General features: G+C 41.2%; 3 protein-coding genes across 4 annotated transcripts; all 3 read left to right on the forward strand.

Annotated features, from left to right (window-relative positions):
* Positions 1-325: 325 nt before the first annotated feature.
* Positions 326-9,744, forward strand: LOC115767945 (E3 SUMO-protein ligase RanBP2). The gene is made up of 6 exons (XM_030712324.1): positions 326-613; positions 939-3,810; positions 4,349-7,437; positions 7,543-8,401; positions 8,509-9,273; positions 9,334-9,744. Exons 1-6 carry the CDS (start codon positions 542-544, stop codon positions 9,663-9,665), a joined length of 7,989 nt encoding a protein of 2,662 aa, XP_030568184.1. The 5' UTR covers positions 326-541; the 3' UTR covers positions 9,666-9,744.
* Positions 9,745-9,941: 197 nt separating this feature from the next.
* Positions 9,942-11,610, forward strand: LOC115767922 (protein RER1). Its single transcript, XM_030712290.1, has 2 exons — positions 9,942-10,392; positions 10,451-11,610. The coding sequence occupies exons 1-2, from the start codon at positions 10,312-10,314 to the stop codon at positions 10,985-10,987; spliced, it is 618 nt and encodes a 205-aa protein (XP_030568150.1). The 5' UTR covers positions 9,942-10,311; the 3' UTR covers positions 10,988-11,610.
* Positions 11,611-11,774: 164 nt separating this feature from the next.
* LOC115767894 (eukaryotic translation initiation factor 2-alpha kinase) lies at positions 11,775-17,114 on the forward strand. Of its 2 annotated transcripts, none has more exons than XM_030712263.1 (4): positions 11,775-12,274; positions 13,230-13,971; positions 14,093-15,259; positions 15,336-17,114. In XM_030712263.1, exons 1-4 carry the CDS (start codon positions 12,048-12,050, stop codon positions 16,704-16,706), a joined length of 3,507 nt encoding a protein of 1,168 aa, XP_030568123.1. In that variant the 5' UTR covers positions 11,775-12,047; the 3' UTR covers positions 16,707-17,114. The 2 variants fall into 2 exon arrangements, with proteins under 2 accessions (XP_030568123.1, XP_030568124.1); XM_030712264.1 differs by having other exon boundaries at positions 12,232-12,584; positions 15,336-17,113.
* Positions 17,115-19,369: the final 2,255 nt, after the last annotated feature.

Consider the following 19,369-nt stretch of genomic DNA (forward strand, 5'->3'; position numbering starts at 1 on the left):
CATAATAAAAAAATTCATCGATAATTGCTAATGGTGCTATCTTAATAAGTCTGACATTATTGGCTTTGGCAATGGTCACACTAAAATGTAACTTTATATTTATCAAAAAAGTTATGTGTACAACTTAACGTAACGAACCGCAAATTATAGTGAACAAAATTTGTGTTCAAGAATACATGATATGGATAATTTTAATTACAAATAATATGGCCAATTATTTTCCACATACTTCGATAGATTTTTTATGGTTGTTATCGATATATCGTATAAGCATATTCGCTGATTTCGGTGCAGTGTGCGCGCTAAAAAGTGATTCTTTGCTGTACAGCTCTTTACAATATAACAAATTTAACTTGATAAGAAACAAGATTTATTAGTCAGTTTAAAAGAAAAAAAAATTTATTGAAAGCTAATTGTTTTCTTTCTAAAAATTAATGATTTGTTTTCACTGTCGCAGAGTGCATGACGAGTAAGAACAAGGCACATTTTTGCGCAAGAAAACGTGAAAAATATAAGTTATAAAACATTAAGAAAATAAACTATGTTTACAACTCGGAAAGAGGTGGATGAGCATGTCCACAAAATGTTTTCTAAAGTTCCGCCTGGCCCAGAGGTTAGTTGCATACAACACTATTGCGTCTGCATTGCAATTTTTTAGCAACGCTTGCGAAATAATGGGTGCCCGCCATTCATATGCATACATACACACGCATTTGTGTACGTATATGTATCGGCGTCTCTTAGCATTCAAGAAGCCGCTATAGGATATACCTACATATATGCATACAAATTAAGTTTTTCTCTTAATAGTATAATAAATAAATACTGTAATAATTGGATTGTATGTAATGTTTCATCCAATGACATTATACATGTATATAATGCATATCGCAATACTAATTGAGGTTATGTTTTATATGTTCTTCCTTTACAAACAGCGCGACATGAAGGGCTGGGCGGTGGGCCGCTTGTATAGCAAGATCCAAGAATACGCCAAGGCCATTGAGCATTTAAATGCTTTTTTGAAGGTAAACGACGATGCTGGCGCTCATAAGCTAATTGCCCGCTGTTATAAACAGTTGAAAAATCCGGATTACCAAAAGGCGTTTGAGCACTACCAACGCTCCATTCAGTTAAATCCCAAGCAGTCAGACGTTATAAATGAGTGTTGCAGAATGCTATATGAGCAAAAGACTCTCTGCACACCAGATAGGGTTAGCTATTGGTTGGAGTTGGCTAGCACGGTTGAAGATCTTCAAGAAAGCGAATTGCTGCTTGTGCTCCGCATGCGCTCCTCGGCGGGTACAGTAGGTTGGGCAGAGCTGGATAACTCGATGGAACTTGTTATAAAAAAAGAGCTGTTGACCCGTCCACATAATACGCTATTGCAGTTACGGCTGCTACAAACCTACTTGGAAAAAAAACGCATCGACGAAGCCTTTAATTATGCTTACAAAACAGAGCTCGAATTCCCTGCTCACTCCCAGTCGACTGAGTGGTACGATGTGGTTTCGACGGTGCTTCAGAAATGCGAGTCCAAAGAGACATCAAAGGATTGGCCATACTGGCAGTTGTTGCTTATCACTTTCGATCGGCTCCTCCAACTCAACCTGCAATCCGATGCCAGCAATAGTTTGGGGGAAAGCATTGCCCAGCTCTTTAAATTGGATCAGTATGTATACAAATTTAGTCTACTTGCCGATCAGCTTTCGATTAACGGGAGCCGTGAACTGCATCAATATTGTCTAGAACACTACGCTGGACAATTGTTCCTACACGCAGTAACGGTGCTTTTTAAGCGTGAAATTCTCGGCAACAAAAACAAATGGTCCATTACGGTGCGTGCAGCTCTGCCGTTGATGTTACTTGGCTATCAACAGAATTTGCATGAGGCGAAATCATCTTATTGGCAACGCCATTGCAACAGCGTGCAGCAGAAGCTGCTTAACCTTTGGCGGCATCAAGCCGCCTTTCGGTGTGCCCAGCTAGGACGAACCCTTCTCGGCTGTGTGCAAATACCTATAGATGATGCCGGACAAAATGATTTGTGGGAAAGCCAATTGCAAGGCCTTTGGCCGAATAGCGATGAGCTATTGGCGGCAGCACGCCAACACTGTGTAGACAGCCAGTGGCGATCACAGCTTTATCAACAGTTATACACGCATCCCGAAAACAAATTGAAGGAGCAATCGTCATATTTAGTACGTGATCAGCGCCTCCAACAGCCGCTTTACGAATGGCCATCGCTTGCCCAAATTGAAGAACATGAGCAGCTGGCGCTTCAGCTAACACCATCAACTCTAGAACACCATGTTTACCTAGCGCTTAGCACTGACAATTTGGCAGAGGCGCCGCGCGTGCACTTTTATAAAGCCTTGCGTCGCGATTGTAAGCAGCCTTTGAGCAACTGCAGTGTTGACACTCTAAGTCAGGTGGATGTAGACATTTTTCTGTATGCTGTTGTACTACAGGCACAGCGTAAGATGAATGTGCAACGCGAGAGTTACAATAGCTACCATGTGGGCAATCGCAGCGCGGCCGCACGGCCCTATATGCTGCCTTTTGCAAACATAATGGGACACAATGAGTTGATAACACCGGAGCAGAACAGATGGTGGACTGTTATGCAGCGCATTCACGACAATATAGACATTGGTGAAAACCATCGCATTGAGCACCGAGACCACCTCCAGTTCGGACTTGAGGTAGTGCGCTGCCAGAATGAGCCGCATATTGAAATAATAATGCTACTCCAACTTGGCAAGCTGCTAGCCAGCCGTGAGGATTGTGCTAATTTGGAAACGCGGATCGAGGCATTTTACAAACTGGGTATTAGCATGATGATACGTCATCAGGAGCATAAGCTGGAGCCATTTTATAGGTACTTTAAATATATGAATATCAATGCAAGCAGTGTCTGGATACAGGTAAAGCAGTTGGCTGAAGAAGCTCTCGCATATTTAAGTAAGCGTTCAATAAAGCTAGGAAATCACCAAGAGTTCGTAAAAGATATTCATGGCCTTAAGTTGCCCATGGCCACATATCTGCAGGCGGAGGCCTATCGTCAGCTGGCAGATTCAAGCCACACGTCTCGAGTGGCGCGTCAAAACTTTCAAGAACGACGAATAGAGTGCCTGAGGGAAACTAAGGTTTTACTTGGAAATAATCATGAGCATCCACTCAGCTCTGTGGTGCAGCGCGAACTAAAGAATTCTTTAGCTGACGAGCGCTATGGTTCACCCGAACTTCATAACAATTCCAGTACCTATGAGGATGCTGAGGATGATTATTATACTGGTGCTGCACAGTCGCTTAATCGCTCAAGGCGCCAGCTGGAGTCGCAATCGCCAGCTACCTTACACCTGGAGCAAACGATAAAACTAATAAGCAAACAATTGTGCGTTCTCAAGGATAATGTAGGCGGTAATTTGGAGGCTATGCGCCAAGACATTAAAACTATATCCGAAAAATTCGATATGATTGAAGAGTTACTTAAGAAATTGAAGACGAATGGTGGCTGCAGTCACGAAGTTCAATCCCGTGATGTAGACGCCGCTGCTGCAGCGGCTGCACTTGGTCTTGATGACTTTTTAAACATGGATGATGCAATCCAGACAAATTACTTAAATTCCGTGCCGCCAACTCATAATGCCCAAGAACGTTTATATCCGTCCGGAAGTGCTACACAGCCTAATGCAGCATATGGGAGCCCTATGTTTAACCAGAATCAAATGTACAATTACTTCGCTAGCCAAGCCCAGTTTATGAGAACTCCGCCAGCAGCTAGTAACATGCCATCCAATCTCTATGGTAAGTTAGCCCACACATTGCGAAATACTTTGAACTATATACAACAGTTTTTCTCTGTTGGTTATATATTAAAAATTTCTGTAGACATCAAACAAATTAAATTTAAACAAACTTTTGCTTACCATCCGATCGGCCTCAAACTCATTGTTGAGTTTTTTTTAAGTTATTCTCAAAGCACTACATAAAAACTAAATGAATAAGTGTTTTGTTTATTTTCAAAACTGTTGCATTAAACATTTTGGTTTACCATCGGCTCAGCTTCAAACTCACTTTCAGATAACTTTGTTAAAATTTATTTAATACGATTTTCGAGACATGCACATGCGTCATCAAGATTTGCATTACAAGATTAGCGGAAATCGTTCATTCGAACTTATGGGGTTTTAGAAGATGGACTTTAAACATTCTATTAACATAATGGCAGTTCAAGATATTGCGGCCAGAATTAAATTTTACATATATTCATATAACAGCTGACGGGATTTTTATTTACAGAATAACTATATAAAAAATAATAATTATATTTTTTGTTCAACAGGACCACGTCCACCAGCGAGCTTTAGTGTGCCGCCCAACATGTATCCGAATCCAACAGGTGCTCCATTTATAGAGAGTTTGAATTATGGAATTGCTGCGCCGCCACCCAGCTTAGTACTACCGCAAGTTTCACAGGCACAGTCGTATAACCACCATCCAGTTCCACAAAACGTTAATATGGCTTCCGGTGCAAACTTCTTCAACACAGCACAATTTCTGCCATCGAACGTTCAAATTCCACAGCCGGTACCGCAACCAGCTCAACAACTACAGCCGCCTGTGCAGGCACCTCTACAACAGCACAAGCCCACAATAGGCACTACCACATCGATTACACTGGCTTCTGCTACAGGTACTGCTGCAGTAACTGCACCTGTCGACGCTTCTCCTGCTGCGGCTGCTCCAGCCTTAGCTCCTTCGGCCGGTGGCGCTTCTTCAACTATTTTTAATCGGGCACTCAATAATCAGCCAGTGGAAAAGGAGCCTCCAGCCAATGTGGTTATCACCAGCTCAGATCCGCTTCCCAAAACAGCAGTCGCTAGTGCCCAACCGACTCTCAGTGTCACCATACCGCCCCAGCATATAAAGCCCAGTTTAGTGCAGTCCGCAGAGCCAGCCGCCGTTGGAGGAAGTGATTTTAATTTCAGTCTAGGCAATAATAATGCAGGCAACATTTTCAGCGGACTGCCCACATCCACATTTTCATTCAAGACGCAGGTTGCGCAAGCAGCAGCCGAAAAGCAAAAAGAATTGGCTGCAGATGCAGCTAACAACGATAGCGTCGTGAGTGAGCCCAATAATGGTCTTGCTGGAGATGCGTCTGCTGAGCTAGACTATGATCCACGGCCAGATTTTCAAGGCATCATACCGCTACCGGCAGAAGTGGAAGTGCGTACCGGAGAGGAGGATGAGAAAGTCAATTTCAGTCATCGAGCCAAGCTTTTTCGGCATGTTGACAAAGAGTGGAAGGAGCGCGGAATCGGTATCATTAAAATATTGACGAACCAAACCAGCGGTTGCACGCGAATTTTAATGCGACGTGAGCAGACCCATAAGATTTGTGCAAATCACAAAATCACATCGGGTATGACCCTTACCACGCCCGAGCAGGATAAAGAGGAAAAGTCTTTTCTATGGGCAGCCAATGATTTTGCGGATGAGAAGTTAAAAGTGGAAAAGTTTCTTGTCCGCTTTAAGCTGGCCGAGACAGCCAAAGATTTTAAGTTAGCTTTTGAACAAGCGGCAAGAGAAACAAAAACAAATGAAATAAAGCCGCCTGTATTTGGTCTTGCTAAGAGTAGCGCCATCAACAGCTTTGTGACCAGCACGCCTGCTGCAAGTGCGTTGCCCAAACAAATAGAGCCAGTTAAGGTGGGTAAAGTTGAACCTAAAGTTGACGCTGTAGTTCCCAAGACACTTTTTGGTAATTTACCCGGTACAACAAACGCTGCGACATCCTCGCCCTTCGCCAATTTCAACTTTGGCACTACCTCAAAGGGCACTAAGCCTTCGGTTAATCTCTCTTTTGGTAGTGTATCAGTTGTAACAGACACAAGTAGTAGCAACACAGCCTTCACAACTGCTTTTAACTTTGGCAGCAACCTTTTCAGTAAACCTGCAGTGCAAAGTGAGCAACATGCAGGACCTCAGCTACAGACCCAAAATCAATCGACTGCTTCAGACGTAGAACCTGAGGAGGAATATGTGCCTACAGCGCAATTTGCACCTGTGATCCCGTTGCCAGAGCTGGTCGAAGTAGTAACTGGCGAGGAGGATGAACTGGTACTTTTCGAGCATCGCGCCAAATTATTGCGCTTCGACAAAAAAACAAACGAATGGAAGGAGCGTGGCCTGGGCAATATTAAGCTACTTCAGAAGAAAACGGATCCCAGTCTAGTACGACTGCTCATGCGCCGGGAACAGGTTCTCAAAGTGTGCTGCAATCAGCGTCTTCAGCCAGACGCTAAGTTCAGCTATTTAAATAATACACAGAATGCGCTAACCTGGGCAGCACCAGATTATGCCGAGCAGGAGATGACCACCGAGTTGCTATGTGTGCGATTTAAGACCGCCGAAATATGTAAAGAGTTTTATGATTCGGTACTCAAGGCACAGGCAGTCATGTCCCAAGAGAAACCTAATCCTGAACCGCAAAACAAACAGATTGACAAAAACGTCAATAAGGATACTGAAAACGAAACTCACGGATTTGGAGATGCTTTTAAGCCAAAAGCCGGAAGCTGGAACTGCAAAGGCTGCTATACCAACAACGATGCTGCGCAGCTTTATTGTGTGGCTTGCGAAACTCCCAAAGATGACACAGTTCCACCAAAGTCTGCAACGCTCGACCAGAGTGGGGTTCTAAATCTTAGCAGCAGTGCTGGCAAATTTACTTTTGGTTTTGGACAGTCCACAGCAACGAAAAGTTTTAGTGTTGATACCAAAACGGCTTTAGAAAAGTTACCACCTCCAGCCGATCCACTTGCTGCTACAACAAATGTAGCGTCCGATATCAACTTTGGCGATGCAGTTACTACTAAGCTCACTGCCTCAGTGTCAGATAAACCCAAAGCTGTTGGCTTTGGAGATGCCTTCAAACCGAAGACAGGTAGCTGGGACTGTAAAGACTGTTATACCCTAAACGATGTCGCGCAACTGTACTGTCTAGCCTGTCAGGCACCGAAGGATGACAACGTACCTAAGAAGGACAACAAACTTGACGGTAGTGGTGGGATAAACTTTCCAGCTTCCTCGAGCAAGTATACGTTTGGTTTTGGTGCAGTTCCAGTCGAGTCAACCAAATCAATCGGCGGCTCCAGTAGCGACAGCATTACCAATGTAATGCCCAAAAAAAACATCGAGGGCAACATCTTTAATTCTGCCAGTTTTAATTTTAAGCCAACAACGGTTACAAGCAGCAGTAATTTGGTTTCCAACACATTTAGTTTCTCAATGCCCAAGATACATCAGCAACCCAAAAGTCCAATTGGAGTTAGTGGAGGAGCCGATGTGAGTAATGATGATGAAAGTCACGTCGATGAGGAGGAGAATAATGCATATTTTGCACCCGTTATTCCGTTGCCGGATAAAGTAAGTAACGTTTGATTTAAATGTAACGTAAAACAAAGTTTATCTTTTAGGGATTATATACAAAAAAAAATTAAACCCCATAAAATAAAAACTTTGCCCTTACAGATTGATGTTAGGACGGGCGAAGAGGATGAATTCCTGCTCTACGTGCAACGTGCGAAGCTGTATCGCCTGACTGAGGCTGGGGAGTGGAAAGAACGCGGTTTGGGCGACCTAAAGATCCTCCGTCATAAGGAGACTAAAAATCTGCGTGTGGTCATGCGGCGGGAAAAAGTATTGAAAATTTGCCTCAATCATGTGCTAAACTCAAGCGTGGTCTATAAGCCCAAAGATGAAAAAACATGGTTGTTTGCCGTGCACGATTTTAGCGAAGGTGAGTCTGTATTGGAGCGGTTTGCATTGCGCTTCAAAAACGCGGACATTGCGCAAGTATTTTATAATACGGTGAAGTGCGCCCTCAATGGCACTGCTGAGCCCATTTGCGATGAGGAGAACCAACAGCAAGAGCAGTTGAATGCAACACCCAGCAAACCTGATGATGAACCAGATATTTCCAATGAAATTCAGACGCTGGCGAACAAGCTTACGCTCAGTTGCGAGTTTCTGACAACCCAGTCGAGCTGCAGCGGCTGTCGTGGCTGTGAGCCAGAAAACTTTGATTACGGACACCCGGCAAAAGATGAAGTAGCGATTAAGCCACTTCCCCTAACATTGCCTGCCTTGAAGTTACCTACACCCAAGGAACAGGATCAGTTTCCGGGGCAGGAAGGTGCTGCATCGCCCAATCGGGGCTTGCTCAAGGCAAGTACTCTGGCAGCCAACAGCACCACTAATAAATTTGGTAGCTTCGGCGGTTTTAGCAGCGCTGTCTCCGCCAACTCTACAGTCACCTCTGCCGCGTCACCGAATCAAACGGAGACAAAATCTGTTGGTCTGGGAGGTGGCTTCCTCTTTGGGAACCCAGGTAAGCATTGGTCCTGCGCCTTTAACGAGGAAAATCTGTCGAATTATGTAGTATAACGACAATTCGTACTATCTTATTTAGAATTGATTTTAATTTTGCTTTCTCAGAAAAACCTGTTTTTGGGCTTAGTGCATCGCTGTTTGGAGGAAACAACGCCGCCAAGCCGCAACAGTCCGTCTTTGGAGGTCTTAGTGGCGAGGAAAACAAATATAGTAGTCAGACTAATTCGATATTTGGTAGTACTGGGATTCCACAAATCAGCAATCAAGAGGAGGTGCCCAAGTCAATTTTTAGCCCGTTCGGTGACAGCAGCTTCAAAAACAGCAATAGCTCACCCGGTTTTACGTTCGGCACCATCTCTGGATCGAGTGTGGCTCTCTCATTTGACAGTCAGGTGAGGGATAAAACAATCACAGTTGCGGAAACGGCAAACAGCCAGGAACAGACCAAGGACAACAAAGAGAATATTGCGGAGACCTCTGGAACGAATCCAGGTATCTCCCCTTCGTCTCTTGATCAAAAAACTGTCAGTTGTTTCTCAGACTTGGCAGCAAAGGCCGGCGATGATTTTGCAAGCTTGGCAGCGAAGGGAACCAGTAACCCGATTGGTTTTCAAAAGTCAGACACTGGTGGCTATTTTGGCTTAACGCATCAGGATGATTTCAAGAACTTTAAGTCACCGACAGCAAAAGAAGACAACACTACGGAAAGCGTGAACGATGATGATAACTACGATCCACATTATGAGCCCATAATTGCTTTGCCCAATGAGATTGTGGTCAGTACCGGCGAGGAAAACGAGGTGAAACTGTTTGGTGAACGCGCGACGTTGTTTCGCTTCAATTCAGATTCCAAAGAGTGGAAGGAGCGTGGTAATTTTTCTACAAGTGTTTGCTAAATGAGTCAGGTTAATGTCATCTCGTTCATTATAGGAGTAGGCGAGTTGAAGATTTTAAAGCATACGACTTTAAACACCTGTCGCATGGTCATGCGTCGTGAGCAAATTCATAAACTGGTACTCAACATGAAGATAAGTAAGTCGTTCACGATGGAGTACATGAACGGACAAAAAAAAAGTTTTATCTGGGCGAACTTTAATTATGCCGAGTCCTCTGATGGTGTGGTAGAACGTCTTGCCTGCCGTTTTAAGAAGCAAGAACTGGCTGATAAATTCCATGAGACTATAGAACAGTGCGTTGCTGACGCAAAAGCGTCGTCTTCGGGTGAAGAGCCAAACCAGAAGGATGCATTCGTCGAAACTTGAGTTAATAATAAGCCGTACTACGTTTAAACTTATTCATTGTTATATAAGATTCAAAAGTAATAAAATGAAAATAATTGTATGGGTTCGTTTTTTATGGTTTTGCGGTCTGGCAGCGTAGAAATATGTGTGATTTGCGACACTGCCCACTTTGTGTTTTACATCACTGTTCACTGCAACCTTTTACAACACTTGTACTCTTGACAGATACTGCTGCGAGAGAGTGCATTATATTTGACATAATGACGTGGTGAACAGTGTGTGAAAAAAGAATAATAAATGACTGATGCCGACACAATTATTAATTTAATTAATTAATTTGTAAACAACTGTGCTATATTTACATATATGTCAGCAGCAGGCATTGATACTTGAAATACACATTGACAGCTTAATCGACACTAAAACAAGCATTTTGTATAAGCAAGAGGAAGGAGGTCGACCAGGCGTAGACGTCTCATCAAGGCAATGAAATAATTTAAGCTAAGGAAGTGTTTTTGGTCCACTTTTTGCTTGACAACGTGATTGCGTCTCAAGCAGCACCAACCAATTTACATCACAAACGCAAATACAACGTCGTCCACAATTGTGAAAAGAGAAGAGCGTGTAGCTGTTTTTGGTGAGGTAGCTAAAGAACGCTGCAGGGACTATGATGAACGAAGACAATAGCAGTGCCTCGACGGCGAGTAGCGCCGGTGGCGTTAAAAAGTTCTTTCAGCGTTTATCACAGGTAAGTAAAAGTAATTTAGAGTATGTGGACGCAATTTTGATTCTATCTTCGTTTGCAGACCTACCAATCGTCACTTGATCGCTCCACACCGCACACACGTATGCGCTGGGTTTTTGCCGGATTTGTGTTGCTTTTGTTTGTGCTGCGCATATTCATTTATCAGGGCTGGTATATTGTGTGTTATGCCCTAGGCATCTATCACTTGAATTTATTCATTGCATTTTTGACGCCAAAAATTGACCCTGAGTTTGATCCGTATGCGCAAGATGAAGAAGACGATGGACCTAATTTGCCAACGCATAGTAATGAGGAATTCCGGCCTTTTATACGCCGACTGCCTGAGTTTAAGTTCTGGTTGTCGGTGACAAAAAGTACTGCTATCGGTCTATTCTGCACATTCTTTGACTTTTTTAATGTGCCTGTGTTTTGGCCCATATTGGTCATGTATTTTATTACGCTTTTCTGCATAACAATGAAGCGGCAAATCAAGCATATGATTAAGTACAAGTACTTGCCATTTACCCGCAATAAACCACGATATCAGCGTGTCAACGAGACCGCGGGTGGCGCCAATTTTGGAGGTAACTCAAAGTGACAATTAGCCGCACAGACGCCTGACACACAAACGACAACATCGGTAGCAGCAGGTGCAGCAACAACTTGCGACAGCTCGGCTTCAATGGTAGCAGCGGGTTCAACGGCTGCGGCGGAGTCAACGGCTACTGCTAAACCACCGCAAATCATAGCAATTGAAGAATATTAGGAAGTTATATCAAAAACTAAGCAACAGTGTCCAACAAATTCATGTAAAATAGCATTTGCAATCAATTCAGGTTCGGCCATTGTATCCAATAGCATGCAATTTAGTTTGTGAAACATAGATTTAGTTTTTGATTTATTACGTTGTCGTGCGGCGTTTTGTGCAAAGCATTGTTTTTGTTTTTAATTTCTTTATTAATTTTATATTTATTTACATGCAATTTTTTTCGCTCCAACAACAAAAGTTCAAGATTCTAGCCAACAATTATATTTTAATTTCCGTATTGTAATACCTTAAACTATGTAAAATCCAAAAAGTAGATTTACTGAATCTAAAAATTATTTTTGATTACATACCTTGGCTAGATGTGTATTTTTCTTTATATATTTTGTTAGCGTTAACTATACAAAATGTTAGAATAAACGAGCTAAAGAAGGTTTGAGCTGGGTGCATCGTATGAATTAAATAAAAACAAATGAAACTAAAAAACCATTGGGCTTATGAAATTGAGCCATGCCGCTTAGTCTGTCATAGTTTGGCGTTGCCACCTAAATTCTTAAGTTGGTGGCCCTGTTACATACAATTCAACAGATGGTCACACTTTTTAGGCAGCCCTAACACGGATACAGTTCTTGCGAAACCGCACCACGCATTGCGTTGGGATAGTTAAAAAAAATTATTTTTGCCATTTTAAACTGTTGTTTTTGTTGTTCTGCGTCCAAGTAATGCGGCAATGTCCCTTAGCTTTGATGGGCGCTCCTGCTGCTGCTGTAACCAAAGTAAAATCTCCAGCGCCGTTGATGAGTCTGTCGCCGACGTCGTCAAAAAAAACAATTAACAGCTAATTCACCGTTCCGCTGCCCTTCTAAGAGAAAATAAACGGCACACACGTATAATGGGCATACAAAATGATCTAATAGGCATCACGGTACGTCGCCGTAGTCTAATCCTGTGTACCATGATCACGAGCATTGTGACAGCAGCTTTATTAATACCACCAGTAAATGCGTTAGCATCAACCCAGTCAAAAGACCCAACCGAATCAGATTTACTGGCGGCGATGCCAGCTCCACCCGCAATTCCTCACTGTGTAGAGCAGCAGGAGCGAAGCATTGGACGAAGGTAAGAAGAAGCACAGGCACAGGCATGTTAGCTGTGAGGAATACATATGTATGTGCGTTCTGGAAAGTTCTCGTCAAAAAGTGCAAGTGAAAAGAAATGCAGTGCAGCAACTATGTATTGTCATAACTATCTAACCAATGGGGTTGGACAGTATTTCTCGTCGTAACAAATGACAAGCGATAAGCACAACAATGTAGATTGACGAATAATTTAAATTAATTAGTGTAGCTCATAAATGTAAATTAATCCTGGCACAAAAAGAAATGATGTCGAACAAATTAGACGCATGTTCTAGCTTATCAAAGCGACGGTGAGTCATGTTTCAAATGTACAGCTATAATTGTCTGTTTACCTTCACACAATTATTAAAACGATAAAAAAAAAACAATCGGAAACTTAACCTGCTTAGAAAAATGTACGTGATTGTACCGCGATTGGCTTCAATATTCGATTTTTAACAAGCTTAAACAAATTTTGAATTTCACCATTCTTGGCCTTTGCTTTGCTGTCTTGTAAGGTGCTGGGCCTGCTCGCGTCGTTGCGATTTTGCTAGTGTATGTGGCAATATGAGTGGGAGCGTGTACCTGTTTGCGGCGAAGGCCCAATCATGTTTTGATTGATTGTCTCAACTAAAAAAGTTTTCTTCTCAGACCCTATTTATAGTTGCAGCATTAATGCGTTCTTTAATTGTTGGTGTACCCGCAACCGGTGCAACGCTGTTTCGTTGAAGAGTTTATGTTTATATAAGTCCTAATATATATATTTGTTGTAAATATTGTAAACATTCAGACTTCATTAGGAGTTTCTTTCTAGACTAATGGTTATAACCAACGATCTAGTGACAATGCATGGTGAATATACATTTACATAAATAGATACATCGTTAAGTACCAAAGAAATAAAGCGGTGACTCCCATAAGCTAACTAGTGTATTTCTCACCTTTTTCTGTTTTAGATTACTCTATATAACTACACTTGATGGCCGTCTCAGCGCCTTAGACATTGCCAAGTCAGGCAAGATACGCTGGAGCATAGAAACGGGTCCAGGTCCACTCATATCATCGAGCATACATCGCCTTGAGCTAACCAATAATGGTCAGTTTGTGCGCATGATACCATCGCTTAGTGGCGGTATTTACAAATTCGATGGCGACTCCATAGATCCCATACCTATTACTGCAGAACATTTGCTTAGCTCCAGCGCTAAATTCAGTGATGATCTTGTTATCTCCGGCGGCAAGGAGACACGTAATTATGGCGTATCGGTCAGGACTGGGCAGCTGCTTTATGAGTGCTCCATCAATGGCTGCGTAAATTCCACAAATGAGGGGCGTGCCATTGACGATACATATGAAGAAAAAGACAAGGACGAGAATAACCAACAGCAGCACGATGACCAATTACGGGATGAGGATGGGTACATTATCCCACACAATTCGCTCTTGGATGATGTTATTGTAGTCCGTCGCCAGACTCAAACAGTTCGTGCAGTGGAGTCCCGCACAGGCATAGAGCGTTGGAATTTTAGCGTTGGACAACACGAGCTAAATTTGATGCGCGCTGATGATTGCCATGAGCAGCCGCGTAGTGACCTGGAATTGGCTGTACTGGATGTGGATATCAGAGTTGTAGTGCCCGAGGGAATTATATGTGCATTCAGCAAGAGTGACCCTGAGCTGATGCTCTGGAAGCATCAGGTGAGTGAAAAAAAGGTTATTTTTTACAATTCCCCTTTTTTTATGAGTATTTAAATTGTAATACTAATTTAATTAGTTGGTTTAAAAAAGTATCTAAGGGAATTAATTACATTTCTTGCAGTTTAACAATCCCATTGTAAGTGTCTGGAAAATTAATGCTGCCGATGAGCTACAGTCCATCGATCTATTTGCTTCGGCGCATTGGCAGGCCGAACAACAAGCGAAAGGCAAGCAGCCTAGCCATGCGCCTTCCATCTATCTGGGCATGTACGAAAAGCAGTTGTATATACAAGAGTCCGTACGTCTGCGCGAGGAAATTATGCAACAGTCGGAGCATTACCAACAGCTGACGCGAGATACTAGGCTTATGCCTAAAATACCTTGGCGGCCAATTGCTGCCAGCAGCAACTCACTTGTGCTATTCCGGAACGAACACGATCAAGTGGTTATTGAAGACGGTTATGGAAAAAACGAATTGATTCCATATGACGAGCAAAACATAGCAGTTGCAGCGCAGTCAGTGCTAAATGCCTCGGAGTTTGTCAATGGTAATGGCTTCTACTTTTTTGCTGACACACAACTGAGTAAGGAAAGTAGTGCGCTGGAGTGCGGCACTAATGATACGCCTAGCGGATTTCCCGCCATAGAAACGCCGCCTGCCAGTAACGAGACGGCTAGTAACTCGAAAGCGGGTGGTGGAAATCATAGCATCAATGATGATCTAGGCTTCAGTTTGGATGATATTGATGCACCCGTTAAAGTAATCATACTCTCACTGTGGTTCTGGTGGAAGGAGATAGTGGTAATTGCGTTTACCTCAGCAGTGCTGCTCAACATGTTTATGGGCCATCGCAATCAGCGTGTGGAACGTGAGTACCTCGTCATTGAGCGCCATGTGCCAGTTCAAACGGCTATTGAGGCAACGGAAGCATCTACACAAGCGCTCTTAGGGCCAGTAATGCCTTTGACGGGAACACACCACCAACAGCGTGGTAATCGCATCAGCTTTACGGGTGGCGTCAGTCGTACGCAGCGCTCAATTTCGGAGTCAACGACGAATTCCGGTGAACATTTTACCTCCCGCTTTCAAACTGACTTCGATCTAATGCAATGTCTTGGCCGAGGGGGCTTTGGTGTCGTTTTTGAAGCAAAAAACAAGTTGGATGAGAACCATTATGCGATTAAACGTATAACGTTGCCCAATAAGGAGTCATCGCGGCAGCGAGTTCTGCGTGAGGCTCGGACTCTAGCCAGCTGTGAGCACCACAACATTGTTCGATACTTTCACGTAAGTCAGTTTGGTTACATTATCTAAATAACGTAATTTATAAAACTCTTTGTTTTTATTTTTGAATAATATACAGTCCTGGGTAGAAACTCCGCCTGTAGGCTGGCAGGAAGAGGAGGATCGTAAGCTTTTAGCACATGAACTGTCTACATCTATACAAATCGAGACACCCGATGGCAGTACCTTGCCATCATTTATAAATCACACGGAAGATAAACATCGCCAGCTGATCTCGTGGGTATCAGACCCCGCTAATAGCACTGCCTGTAGCTATGAGTTGGGACATACCGAGAAACCTTTTAAACAGATTAAGGAATACAACGACTATGAGGAAGATGATTCCCTTATTGAGTTTCGCAGTGAATCACAGTCGGCTGCCTTGCTTGCAGACGTGGAAGACGTTGAGGAGCAGTACCAAGGGCAAATAAAATATGAAACCCAGTGTCGTGCGCAACGGAGCTCTGTTTCTATTGATGTACACTCTGCATCTTTTGATTTAAAGAATATCAATTACACGCAACATCAGCTATCAAATTCATTTCAAATCGAATCAATTCGCTCCAAGGGCAATATCAGCGACACAGACGAAGACATTGAAGTATCCAGGCACAAACCGCTGACTTTGGCACTGTCCCAGAATCACAATCAGCAGTTACAACCAAAGTCACCCAATAGCAGCCAGGTAGCGCTGCCGAATGCTACTGTACAGAACGGACTCATAGTCAAGCCCAACAAGGTTTACCTATACATTCAAATGCAACTGTGCCGCAAGGAGAGTTTGCGTGATTGGCTGCGAGACAATCGGACCGAAGCGCGTGCCTCGCACATCGCCCATATCTTTCATCAGATTGTAGACGCGGTGGACTACGTCCATCTTAAGGGTCTCATTCATCGGGATCTGAAGCCCAGCAACATATTCTTTTCGCAGGATGGACAGATCAAAATTGGTGACTTTGGGCTTGTTACCGACATGGCGGATATACCCAACATATTAAACGATTGTGGTGACCAATCCGGGTTACCCTCGTGCGCCCGCCATACACAACTGGTGGGTACACACCTATACATGTCACCAGAGCAGCTGAGAGGCCAAAACTATGACTATAAGGTGGACATATATTCGCTAGGCCTAATATTTTTCGAGCTACATGTTTATTTTTCCACTGAAATGGAGCGCATAAAGACACTTCGTGGCTTGAGAGATGGCCAGTATCCAGAGGCTTTTGTCAAACAAAATCCGGAGCAGTATGAGCTGTTGCAAAGGATGCTCTCCTCGCAGCCAACGCAGCGACCGCAAACAAAACAGTTGAAACAGCAGCTGCACGAAATTCTGAAGCTTCCCGAAAAACTGGTGGATGGGCATAGCGACCAGGCAGCAATTGCGGCGGCCACGCATCGGTTGAGTCGTAGCCGCACTTTCAGCAGCACCAGCGAACAGCATCAGTGATAGAGAATATAGCCGGACGAAGTTGGTGCACGTAGACCTTAAGTTAAAATAAGTCACATTTGCTTTAAGTTATGATTCTGTTTGACTAAAGTAACAGCAATTATTAATCTGGGCACGTAGCCTATTACTTTTTCTGGTCTGACCCTGATAAGCCATCTTAATAGACAGCTAATGTTAAGTTATTCATTTTCTTTATGTATATTATAAGAGATATTTAAGGAGTCCGTTTTTGATTAAAAGATTTCAAAATAGAAGAGATACATGTGTATGTAATGACATGTAACTGGGATATAAACTCTTAATAATTTGTAAACTTTTCCCAAAACTAATTTATTGGTTTATATCAAATGATTATTTGTACTTTTCACAAAATAAGATCTACTTATTGTTTGTTTAATAACAACTAATTTAAATAAAAAAAAAACTATATATATATACTTTGTGTTCGCTTCAGCTTTAATAATGTTATTTATTTATTGTCTTTAATTCAACCGACCTTGTCACAACTATAATTTTGAGTAAAAATATCCAAGTTTAATATTTGGGTTACGGTTGTTGTAATCCCTTTCCGAATGCTTAACGTTTTTTAGTTAATACTGAGGATCTAAAATGGTATAAGATGTGATTTCCATTTGCGATTGTTGTTCAAAAGTTATTTACACTTAAGTTTTTGTGTACTTGAAAGGAGTATATTTATATAACTTCCCATCACAAAATACCCAAAAAATTTTCAAAATACTTATATAACTTTATTCTATTATTTTTTTATTTCAGTTTGCAGCTTTCCAAAAACGTTTTCTACATTTCTAACGGACTAGTCGTTATATACTTGCGGGTTAACGCATATTGCAAAAACACAATACATACACATGGCATAATATAAGCACATATATAAGTACTAGTACTATATGATTATTAGGTTGAGGCTTCTTCTTCATTGCTTAATAGTTATTTGCGGTGTTTTTTTCTTTTTGTGTGGTTAGCTCTTTTGAATTAACAGTTTGATCTATTAATTTTAATTATTTTATTTATGTGATTTTCATTGCATTAAAAAAGAGATCATTAGTGTCCTACTAGAGGACATGTGTACTCGTGTATAAGTGCCTTTACACTAATTGTTACCACTTCATTTAAACTTTTTTTGAACACACTAAACAAACAAAACGCGGTTGAATCATATTGCATTTGAGTCATTGATGTTTTATTTATATGTTAATTTTTAAGTACATAACTACAAGTTTTACGTTTTACTGTAGCAGGCAACGCGTTCCTTAAATTTAATTCAACCGCAATTTGTTTTGTATTAGTGTATATAATAGTTGGTTTCTCATTGTGAATCAGTTTTAGCATATTTTATATTCAAAAATTAACAGCCATTTTGACGAATCCGTAATCTTTCGAAATCATGAAAGAAAACTAACTAAATATATGTACATTATTTATTATAAAGTACAGTACGTATATTTTATACAAATAGTTTGATGTCCGCGTAGTCCGGCTTTTTGTGTACATTAATGAGCAATTTATATAGGATTTTCAGTTTGGCCGAAGTTAATTTTATGAATTTTGATATTTAATGAACACATTTCAACAAGTCAATGTATTTGGCTGCACATTTTTATAACTATTATAAATTTTTCGGGTAATTTTACATATATATTTTTTATCAAAGCATCAATGCTACAGTTTTAAGTTTAAATATAATTTCAACTACTTTTTTTTTTTTTAATATTTGTGTCGCTTTAATTTAAACATTATTATTGCCTATGAATTTTACCCTTCGCTAAATTCAAAAATGTACGTGTTGATAGGCTTCATCTTAATTGAGCACTGAACTTGAGTTGATTTCATTGACCGACCCGATTGGCAGTGCGCTCAATTGTCTTCAGCATAAATCACTATAAAGACTCACTAGTTTTGGTGTTTGTTCACAGTTCAAATATATTGCTGTAAACATTGATTAAATTTAGTTATGTAATGTGTTTGCTTTTTATATATTGCAGTTACGACAGTTTTGAAAGTTCTATGTACAAAGTCAGACTTGATTGCTTATCTTTCGAGTTTTGTTGAGGTAAAGAAAGAGTTCGGTATAGAGCTACGTAGATTTGTTGTGAAAATATTAATTGTTATTTTTAGGTCAGCAATTTTATTGTGGAAACTTAACAGTTACCTACCTAGTGAGCTAGGCAATATTCTTCTAGCCCTAAAAAATATACATATATTTGAAAATAAATATGAGTTCATCAAATGTGTATTTGCTCTTAAATTAACAATAAAGCAATTGTTTTCTTGTGCGCTTTATAAAATTGCAACGCTAATTTTAGAACAAATCGGTCTATAAAGGAATACTTTTTTTTTGGGTTGCATTAGTTAAGGCTTGATGCTTTAATTATTTGTAGTATTTTGGCTCCAGTTTGAGTTAAATACAATGTAGCGCTAAAAATTAAAGATTAATGAAAAGAAATTGTTTTAAGGCAACAATTCTTGTTTTTTTCTTATCATTTAATTTTGTTTAATAATACTTAATTTTATTGTATCATTTTTATAAATGAATACAATAAATATAAGGGCTGAGAAACTATTTAACTGTTTGTTATAATGTTGAGGCTTTCGGCAGTATTTAATAAATTGCTGCAATAAAACAATTTCAATTGCATTAGCAT

Source organism: Drosophila novamexicana, unplaced genomic scaffold, assembly GCF_003285875.2.
Source record: "Drosophila novamexicana strain 15010-1031.04,08,12 unplaced genomic scaffold, DnovRS2.1 tig00001488-arrow-arrow-pilon, whole genome shotgun sequence".
Taxonomy (NCBI): domain Eukaryota; kingdom Metazoa; phylum Arthropoda; class Insecta; order Diptera; family Drosophilidae; genus Drosophila; species Drosophila novamexicana.

Coding starts and splice junctions, on each gene's coding strand:
- LOC115767945 (XM_030712324.1), top strand. CDS start 542: ATGTTTACAACTCGGAAAGAGGTGGATGAGCATGTCCACAAAATGTTT. Junction 7,438..7,542: donor TTATTCCGTTGCCGGATAAA/GTAAGTAACGTT, acceptor TTGCCCTTACAG/ATTGATGTTAGGACGGGCGA. Junction 8,402..8,508: donor CTTCCTCTTTGGGAACCCAG/GTAAGCATTGGT, acceptor TTGCTTTCTCAG/AAAAACCTGTTTTTGGGCTT.
- LOC115767922 (XM_030712290.1), top strand. CDS start 10,312: ATGATGAACGAAGACAATAGCAGTGCCTCGACGGCGAGTAGCGCCGGT. Junction 10,393..10,450: donor TCTTTCAGCGTTTATCACAG/GTAAGTAAAAGT, acceptor CTTCGTTTGCAG/ACCTACCAATCGTCACTTGA.
- LOC115767894 (XM_030712263.1), top strand. CDS start 12,048: ATGGGCATACAAAATGATCTAATAGGCATCACGGTACGTCGCCGTAGT. Junction 13,972..14,092: donor TGATGCTCTGGAAGCATCAG/GTGAGTGAAAAA, acceptor CATTTCTTGCAG/TTTAACAATCCCATTGTAAG. Junction 15,260..15,335: donor ACATTGTTCGATACTTTCAC/GTAAGTCAGTTT, acceptor AATAATATACAG/TCCTGGGTAGAAACTCCGCC.